The sequence below is a fragment of the Mercenaria mercenaria genome, chromosome 16 (assembly GCF_021730395.1).
Source record: "Mercenaria mercenaria strain notata chromosome 16, MADL_Memer_1, whole genome shotgun sequence".
NCBI classification, from domain to species: domain Eukaryota; kingdom Metazoa; phylum Mollusca; class Bivalvia; order Venerida; family Veneridae; genus Mercenaria; species Mercenaria mercenaria.
This window is the reverse complement of record NC_069376.1, coordinates 63,872,888-63,883,240: the sequence shown is the minus strand read 5'-3', so window position 1 is coordinate 63,883,240 and position 10,353 is coordinate 63,872,888. Positions and strand designations below refer to the sequence as shown.

At 34.0% G+C, this 10,353-nt stretch overlaps 1 protein-coding gene across 1 annotated transcript; it reads right to left on the bottom strand.

Annotated features, from left to right (window-relative positions):
- Positions 1-396: 396 nt before the first annotated feature.
- Positions 397-9,538, bottom strand: LOC123541110 (cysteine and tyrosine-rich protein 1-like). Its single transcript, XM_045326507.2, has 4 exons — positions 7,986-9,538; positions 4,146-4,209; positions 3,133-3,248; positions 397-2,825 (listed from the first exon to the last, which is right to left on the bottom strand). The coding sequence occupies exons 1-4, from the start codon at positions 8,023-8,025 to the stop codon at positions 2,620-2,622; spliced, it is 426 nt and encodes a 141-aa protein (XP_045182442.2). The 5' UTR covers positions 8,026-9,538; the 3' UTR covers positions 397-2,619.
- Positions 9,539-10,353: the final 815 nt, after the last annotated feature.

The window sequence follows — 10,353 nt, the reverse complement described above, 5'->3', positions numbered from 1 at the left end:
TCAGAGTACACATTGTTATACGGTCTTTGAAAGAATGTGACAAAATGGACGAATACATAGCCTTTAGTCATAAGTTTCCTTTTTTCGTTTTATTTCTTGACGTTGCAAGATATTTTTAATCGACAACTTGGCTAATATGAGGTATAGTGAAGAATGCAAGTTATTAGAAGAACCGGCTCAAAACTCTTCCGCGGATTAAACACATTATACAACTACTTGCACCACATTTGAAACCACATTTCTGACGCATAATTAACAGGAAAGGGAAAAGCCAGACAGACGAAGACTTACTGAAATGTATTGAAATAAGGTCTGTTGTGACAGATTTATTTGATTTGACAAGCAGTACTTTAAAAGCCATAATTTACTCTTATAAAAAAAAAACAAATAGTCATGTTCATTAAAATATTTATTAAACAAACTCGAAATGTAAACACAAATCCATAAAATAACTTTATCATTAACACTTTACATTCAACAGTAGGAATACATGCATAAATTCGGAATGACCTTCTATATCATGCCAAACGTTGCTAAATTATATAATCTGTTATATTATTATTCCTGTTTATCACATGTTTGACGTCGCGGAAGTGTAATATTAAGCTTAAAAATGATAATACACTAGTGTAATAAAGCTTTGGCGTCGACGTCGAGATTCTGCAGATGTTATAACACGAAAAAAAAAACATGGGTTATCCCTACAGTAAAAGTAGAATTTTTGATGTTTCGGCAGGAATATTCAATATGAAAAGACACTCCTGTAATATCCTCTATATGTCTGTTTTTATTATTCATTGTCGTGTCATTCCAATTCTAAATTTTGCTGTTGTTATTGTATATGTCGTTATTTGTATTGTATGTTCGATATTAATATTCTTGCTTTTGCAAAATGGTTTTGTCCCTAACTATTTCTACACCATCAACAATTAAACCATATTTTGTTGCTTTTCAGCACTTAGAAAACGAGCTATATTGTTAGAAATAATCAGCTTTAATGATTCTGTTTCGGATAAATCAAGTTATGTAACATGCAGAAAGTAATATAACCGCAACATGACCTGCACAATGCATGATAATTGCCTATCATTAACAAATTTTTAGTGATTAAACATCAAAAATTGTCCCAGTGCATCCCTACACTAGATAATATCAATAAATGTGATTTTTTTGCCATGGTTTTGAAACCAAGTCACCTAGACTGAATCATAATTTTGCTAACTTTCTTTATAAAGTTGGTCTGGTAAAACATTCTATCAGACAGCAAATACAAAAAAAATATTCTTGGTTGCAAATCTCTAAACAATTCAAATTTCAAAGTTAAAACTTCAAGGAGAAACCACTGTTGGCTGTTTTTCAAGTCCACGTCATTTGGTGGTTTTAAACCTAAATGCTAAAGGATGATGCCATTACTGTTATTCTGTATTTCGTTATTGTTATTGCATGTATCTTTAATATTGCTATTCAATATCGTGCCATTCATATTCTAAGTCTTACCATTGTTATTGTATATGTCGTTAGTCTTATTGTATATTCGACATTGTTATGGTAAAAGTCATTATTGTTATTCTATATTTCATTATTGTTATTGTATCTTTGATGTTGTTATTCAATATCGTGTCATTCATATTGTAAGTCTCACCACAGTTATTGTTTATCTCGTGTTTTTTTATTGTATGTATCCATATTCTTTTGGTGTATTATTGTTTTTCCCATTAGTTTAACTGAATGATATATTATATTTCCCGGTGATTTATATCTCCTGCTCAAAACCGTTATTTTCTTTTCTGTGCATATGATATAAACCGTAATCAAATATCAGATGTTTTGGTTTTTTGCGCTTGTGATAATATTTTTCATATCTCCCGTTGGTTGATACGATTCTTTCACACTGATGAATGGGCTTTAACGATCAATTTTAGTTAGGTGCTTATATATATCATAGGATTTTTCTAGTGTTCATGCATGTGTGGATCCTGCCCTTTTTTTAAATGATTTCGGAAACAACATTTTATCAAATTTTAAATCAGAACTATGATCATCGGATAGAAAATGATTCAGAAACTTAGTTCTCACACTTATATGTTTCGTTCAGAAAAAAAGGAAGTTCGCCGTTTTTCGAATGTTACTGCTGTCGGCAATATGCGCATAAAATATATGTGAATGTCTTGGCTATTAGTAAACCTATTATATTGCTTACAGAAATTTCCCGTCAATTCGGTGTTCTCTCAAGCAAAGACTCCTACTATCTTTATTTTATTGGGTGTTAACTATCTACGTTAAATGATTATTTCAATAAATCATTTTACTCATAATTATGATTTTCTAGTAAATGTTTTGACCTTTATATGTTTTCGGTATAATAAAATGATTATTGTACTCCTGAGAGGGTGAAATAAAAAATGTTCACCATTCGAAATATTAATTTAGACCGAGGCGTATATTCACATATCTGAAGGTGATCATTTTTCATGTCACACTCTCAGGAATGCAATGTTTATATAAACTGCTACTGAGCTATTTCTCATTTGTTTGGAATTGCTCTAAAAACAATCTTTGCACACTTAAGCAGGGGAAAGAACTCTGACTGAAAGACATTATGTCCAGATACCGAATCACTCAATAATTAGATGCTGGAGGCGGGGGAGGATAAACTGGGTCTTGAGACTGCTGAGACCACGTGTACGCTGGTGGTGGAGGAAAGGTAGAATACTCTGGCACATAATCGTTCCTATACGGCGGTGGTGCATCCTTTGGAGGAGAAGTTGTATTTCCACTTGCAACCACTGAAGAAGGCATTGTAGGTTGTGTTCTATTTGTGTTTGCTGAAATGACCATAAAATATATAGCTTTTGTTCTCAAAAGATAATTTGATAAACTTATTTTTCCGCAGCTTTTTAAAGTTATCTTGGAGCACACTAACTACCCCCTTTCCATTCCATGTTCATGTACTATTGTTTGACCAGTCTCCTTTTTTTGCCCGGGAAAATACGTGTATTACCAGAAAGAAATACGTCTATTTACTTTAGAAGGTGATCTATTTTACGGCACTACATAAAGTAAAATCGGTCATAACGCAATGTGACAGTTTAGTAAGAATTACTGGCATATCTAATAGTAATAAAAACTTACACTGGAAAAACGTTCTTCCTTGCTGCTTCATAGAATAGCATCTGTATATAAGCACAGCTATTACGATCAGAAACATGAGACCTAGAAACACGAAGCCTGCAATCATACCACCAAGACTGAAATACAAAAATGGAAGTAAATACCGAGTGTGTTCTAATATATGGCTGTGTTTGCTGGAAGTAAAAGTCGAACTAAGATGGCACGTGTTATATCATGCGGGGACAATTCAGTAATTGATGGTGGAGGGGTTACCCAGAGTTTGATCTCCGGATAATAATCCCGATATGCATATGGGCAGTTTGTTTTGGATTTAACGCCGTTTTTCAACAGTATTTCATTCAATTAACGACGGGCAGTTAACCTACCCAGTGTTCCTGGATTCTGTACCAGTACAAACCTGTTCTCCGCAAATAACTGCCAACTTCCCTACATGAATTATCAGAGGTGGATGACGAATGATTTCAGACACAGTGTCTTCTATCAAATCGTCACGGATATGTGCAGATCTATGGGTTTCTACTTGTTGTCGCTGGTATAGCCGCTGTCATCAGGGTCCGTGCTACTATATAGCTGTATAGCAATCGAGATGGTCTATTGTTCTTCCATTTTATACCACCTGGTTTCTTAGGTACTGCCACTGATGAAGCTGTCGTTGTCGAATCAATAATACTTCATTTATAGGATCAGACACAAAACAGCAGAGGATCACAACAGTTCACGTATGAGCACTACGCGAGCTTACAACTTAAAGCAATGTCAACCTTCGCTCCGACTGTTGAACAACATTTGTGACTGGCCAATACTTAGAGCAAAGTGTTGATTCAGAATATGAGATATAAATTCTTATTATGAGATACGACATATATGTTTTAGCCCTAATCATGAGAAAGTTAAGTTCTAATAAGAGATTATTTACCAGATGATAGTAACAATATCTATTTACTCAAACAAAGATATACTAATCCGCAGTGTTATATCTGCAAATTTACATCATATCCAGCGTGTTAACTTACGAAGAGGTGCCAGATCCCCCATTTCCACGGTAACTTCTGAAGCCTCGTCCCGCTACACGATCAACTGAATAGAAATCAAAGCATATTATGGGCAAGTCAATCGATAAACATAGTCCGTCAATTTTTAGGAAATAAAACAAACTGGTTCCGAATATTTTGAATATACAAACAAGAGGGTCCATACCCCTCACCAATGATGCTCATTCAATCATGACATTTTGACCTTAAAGGGACAAACAATGCTGTCCTTATATGTTGATTGTGTCTGTTAAGATTTCTTAAATCTTTTACAGAAGCGACTGACATAGGAATGAGCAAGCATTTCAATTTTTGGTAAAATGGTGGCCGTTTTGTTTCATTTCCATGGCAACATAAAAAATGGCAGACTTTTTGAATTTCTAGTTACATATCTGGACTGTATTTACATATTTCTCTGTAACTAATTTCTCTACCTTTTCCAGATGCCATGAAAGAATTTATTTTTAAATTCAATTCAAATATTACATACAAGCTCTATGGCTTTTTCAAAACTATACTAACATTGGTGTCACTACGTAATATAAAGTTTAAACAAAATAAATCATTTTGACAAAACAGAAATATTTAATTCAAACATATTTTATTCCAAGTAATACATGTACAAATTAAATATATAAATCATAGTTTGCACAAGATAAGTAGGAAAGGATAAGAATGAAAGACTCATAGTCTTATAGAATTCTTCTCCATAGCCTAGAAATATTTAAAGCAGAGTTAACAATATAACTGTGATACATCAATTATAAAAAATTGTTATTCTACCCCATCTGCTTTTAAAACTACATTCTTTTAAAAACTACATTTCAGTTCTAAGTCTATATAATTCTGAATGTTACATATAATATAAACAGTTACAATATGAACACCAACATTATTTAAAATATCTTTCAAAAACACATTTACTACGCGAGAACAACATGACAAACTTATCAACAAGATATATAATTATTCATATAAAAGGTTTCTTCTCCGCACTAATAATTCTATGCTTACGCAGGAATGCAAGTTAAATATCGAATACTAGTAAAGCATCAGTATACTTCTTTTAATGACTTAGAAGTTCTACAAGACTCCATCCATTTTGTTTATCTACTCTACATGTTTTATTAATCATTGCGGTAGCAGGTTTAAAGCTTGCTCTAAGTCCATGTAAGATTGTATAATATCTCTCCTTTTACAGAGAAATATGTATCTTTTAATTTCTAAACACAACACGTTATAATTACATACAGTTTTTCCTGGGTATCCCAAGATAAAGGATTTACAATGAGTAAAAAACTTTTCATCAGAAGTCTTGGGAAGTGACCAAATTTAATGTTTTACATGAGCTCATTCATAAAATAAATGAACTATAGTTTCTTTTTCACGTTTACAAAATGTACAATATTCGGTTATAGTCTTGTTCATTTAAAATAACAAAACATTGGTACCTAATATTCTATGAGCAATTCTAGTTTGTAACCACTGTAAATATGTATCATTACACGTCACATCAACCCAGCTATATATATATATACATTTCCATTCAGCGTTATCAATATCAAAGATGTTACACCATTTTTCTTGAGACGTTGGATTGTCGGAGTTTTTTTTATAAAAATTCTGTACATTTGTTTTATTCCTTTATCTGTACTTAAAATAGGCTTCATAAAAAGGTATAACTGGGAAAACAGTTCAAATCCGCGTTTTATCCATTAAACAAACAGATTTAAAAGCTTGTAAGATTGCTTTTTTCCTGCATATGAAAAGAAAATTTATTTTCAAATCCGAAGTTCTCTCTAGGTCTTGTTGGTCAATAAAAATCCCAATTTTGTTCATAATATCTTCCACATATCTAATACCATTATCATACCGTAACTTCAGAAATACAGGTTTTCTATCAATGTGAATAAAGTGATTACAGAATAATGGCACTTCAAGAAAATTGTCCATCGTAGCTATCTCAGATTTTTCAATCAGTTCAGACTATGCACGCAATACATCTCTCCAAAAGCATTTTGTAACATTGTTTACCATTATGTCTATGTATTCCACAATTGTATAGTTTTTTCCAGTTTCAATAAATTAACAGTAAGACTGTAACATTTGTTATTTGTACCCTTTAACATCCTTTAAAGCCAGGTAAGTTTTAAACTTTTCATGGATGTGTACACGTCAACCATTTTCAATCTGCCTTCTGCATATTCCTTACTACTTCTGATTTTTTAATTTTTGCCGGCCCTTGCCAAACAAAGTCCAAAAACAGTTTATTTATTTCCTGTAAGGTCTGTGTTTCGGGTTTTGGTAGAGACATAAAAAAATGTTTCAGCAATAGTAAAAGAAGAGATTTTACAACAGTTATCCGGCAAATCGGTGTAATCTTGTTCCAGTACGAAATTACGTTCCTTATTTTATCAACTTTTTCTTTGTAATTTATATCGCACATGGTTTTATGATCAATATGAAATTTCAAAACCAGCAGTTTAGCCATGAAAGAAATTACCCTGTCTAACATCTTACACTGAAGAAACATATGAAATTTATTTATTACTTTGCTTATATAAGTTAAAGAACCCGGCAATGTGTAAATGACGTTGTAAACACACTAAAATGGCTGCTTCCATTAGACATTTTCATAAATTCCACACTGCCTAATCTTTTTCAATAGCAGTCCGATTTTAAAACTTCAGCAAATGAAAGGATTGCATTCATATAGAATTAACTAATTGACAGACATCCCTTGCCCTTAAAATATATACCGTGACACACTGCACCATTAAATACAATAATTTTGTAAAGCGTGAAGAATTCTAATCACGAAATATGATAAATTGACACTTGCAAAAATGAGGAAGTTAAGGAAAACCATAGGTACAAACTTCATGCACGAAGCGGTTGTAGGAAGTTTTTCAAAAGGTTTTCCTTTAGAAGCTAAAAATTGCCTAAGAGCAATCAAGCAGAACCACTTAAAACAGACTTTGTTCCATGAATAACCACGTAGTGGTTTTCAAGAAGTCGTTCAAAGTTTAGTGTCTATATTAGCGCTGGTGGCTCATGGAAGTAATTAAGCGGTACCATTTGAACAAAATAGTGTTGTTAAAGACCAAAATTTATAAAGATTCAAAAAGTAGTTTATGAGGAAAAGCCATGTATTTTCAAATTTTACGGTTGCTGGATCATAAAAAGGACAAAGCGGTACTAACTGAACAAAAATAAATGAGATCTATACAATTGTGATAAAGAAACGGTTCAGTGAAGATCGATGGAGATGCTTATGAAAAGTTGTTGATTTAACTCAGAGAGGCACTGTAAGGGGTCGAATGGAACCACTGACCAAATTTGCTGAAGGTCCATCATGTGTTTCAAGAGGAGTCGTATCAAGTTTCTTTACTGTCTGTGATTGCGCTTTAATGGGACAAAGCAGATTACATTCGAACAAATATATGAACCATACATGTATGCTACACACGTTTGGTGAAGACCATCAAATGCCTCTTGAGAAATTAATTTTATTTTACTCTAGCTGCTCCGCATGCGGTTCAATTTGAACAAATTTAAAGAGTTCCATACAAGGTTACAGAGAAAGATGTTCTTCCTGAGAACTTGATTGATGTACGTAGGTAAGTTATTCTTTGTAAGGACTTGATTAATGGAGCACTGTCTAATGTCCTACTCTACTGATTCGTATGGGGAAGTTGTCAATGCATTTTGATAAACTATATATATGTAGTCCCAAATCTCGAATAATGTCATATCAAGTACCTTCAACTTATAATTGGCATTACAAAACAAGCAATCAAATAAAACTAAAAGCATACGTACCTAAAAACAAATCTATACTTATATAAAATAAAATCCACATGGTCAAAATTTTGAAGGCTATGAATATTTTAATCCTATCAAATAATTTCCTTAGTGACAACACATGAACATATTCAAATTTTGTTCGTTTAAAAAACGAGAATTATTGTTGCAAAATGTCCGCACTATAAAAACCATTTTCTAATATACAAGTGATAAAAAGTTTCATTTTTCAAAACGGTATGGATGTATTTCTGATCCAACCGTTGATATCGATAAAAAAGAATAATCATTTTGAATTGATTTAGGCACGTATTGATATTTTATCAAATGAATGTACGGATTAGAGTGTAAACATAAATATTCAAATTTATCTCACTTTATAAGGCTTCAAATTGAAGTGAGAATAAACTATGTAAATAAACTCTCAAAACTTTCATTAACAATGTTTTGAAAACAAATTTCTTAACAGGTTATAAATAATTTATCGCAATGTCAATAAAATCGAATCAGGTAAAATATTTTTATTTATTAAAATATGATATCACCCTCATAGAACTGATAAACGTCTCTCAACAAGAACTGTTTAATGACAACGTGCTCGACTACTTCAGACTGAAGACCTGTCCAAATATTAGTTTATAAGCAAAACATTCTAAGTTGGAAAAGAGGTATTATTTTGTAAAATGTAAGTCAACATATATGGAACCTAGCTTAGAGTGGTTATTTCATCAAGGAAAAGACTTGTTGGCATGCCCTAAACGCGTTTAAACCACCAGTTCCCTTTATTTAGGTTACTGACCGTTCCAAAGCGGTGCCCCTATTTTCAACTGGCTGTTTTGTCTGTCTTGTATTGTCTGTTGCGTATGTTTTCTTGTTTGTTGTAAGCGTTTTGCCTCCGCCCCACTCCCCCTATTGCCCTCTCCTTTCCTCTGCATTAACGCTACTTTTTGCATCCCCTCCCCCTTTACTTTTAGTAAGTTTTCGTGGCTCCGCTTTGTTTTGGCAGCCGAAAAGACGGTACTTGATTGTTTTTCCTACTTGTGTGGGTGCGTTTGTGAGTCTATAACGGTGCCCTACTGTTTTCTTATGTGTTGCTTGTTCGTTTTTTATGTTATTCAGTTGATCGTGTGTGTGTGTTTGTGTGTGTTCGGGTTTAACGTCTTTTTCAACAGTTTTTCAGTGATATAAACGACGGTGTCTACTTGTAGCAGTGAGCACAATGCCCAACTTTATAGTGCTGCCTCACTGGAATATCACGCCGTAGACACGTGATATGATACCCCACCCAGTCACATTATACTGACACCGGGCTGACCAGTCCTAGCACTACCCTCTTAATGCTGAGCGCCAAGCGAGGAAGCTACTAGTACCATTTTTTACGTCTTTGGTATGACGCGGCCGGGGATCGAACCCACGACCTCCCGCACTCGAAGCGGACGCTCTACCACTAGGCTACCGAGGCGGTCAGTTGATCGTAGTTGTGTGTTTATCTTTATTACATGAGTGTCTACGCTATTGTGGTTTACGTTGTAGTGCGACTGTTTTTAAAGAACATGGCATTCCCTTGTATATCCGTCCTTGTTCAACTTTCCCCTTCCCCCCCCCCCCCCCCCCCCCCCCCCACCGACATTTCGTCCCTTACCATTTCTTTCCCCTCCATCAATATTTAGCATAAACTGATATGTGATATGTACTTGTTGGATGTTTGAAGCAACCCGTCTGAAACGGTTTGAAATATTTTTCTATTACAGCTTCTTTTTGTTGTGGGCCTACTATGTAAAAGTGTGGCTCTAGGGCTTTGTTTTTGGTGCTCTGTGCTTTCGAGAAATCTACCCTTACCTATTATCTTTTGTGACGAGCTTTTAAGCATTCAGTCGCAAAGTTCCTGAGAAACCCGGTTACAAAACAAAACTTCAATGCCCTTCAATGCAATTAGAAGTAATGGAACAGAAACAAATTTGACTTGACCTTGAACAGTGACCTTGACCTTTAACCGACATGTATGGATCATGTTCCGACACAAAGTTTCATCATGGGAAGCATTTGTGTGTAGCACTTAGATAATCCATCAATGAATATGAATGTTATGAAGCAGAAACAATTTTTACTTGATGTTCAATAGTGGCATAAAGCATAAATCATGTACGCGCAAAATCTACACATTGCCCTCTATTCAAATACCAAGTTTTATGACCCTAGCTATTTTTGCGATATTGTAGGATCCAGACTTGCGACGAGCATTAATTCGCATAGTTCCTGAGAAACCCGGTTAAAAAATAAAACAAAACAAGAGGGTCATGATGACCCTGAATAGCTCACCTGAGTAATATGAGCCACATGTTTCAAAAGGCAAACTGATGCTAAAATATTAGAAAGTAGGTCACAT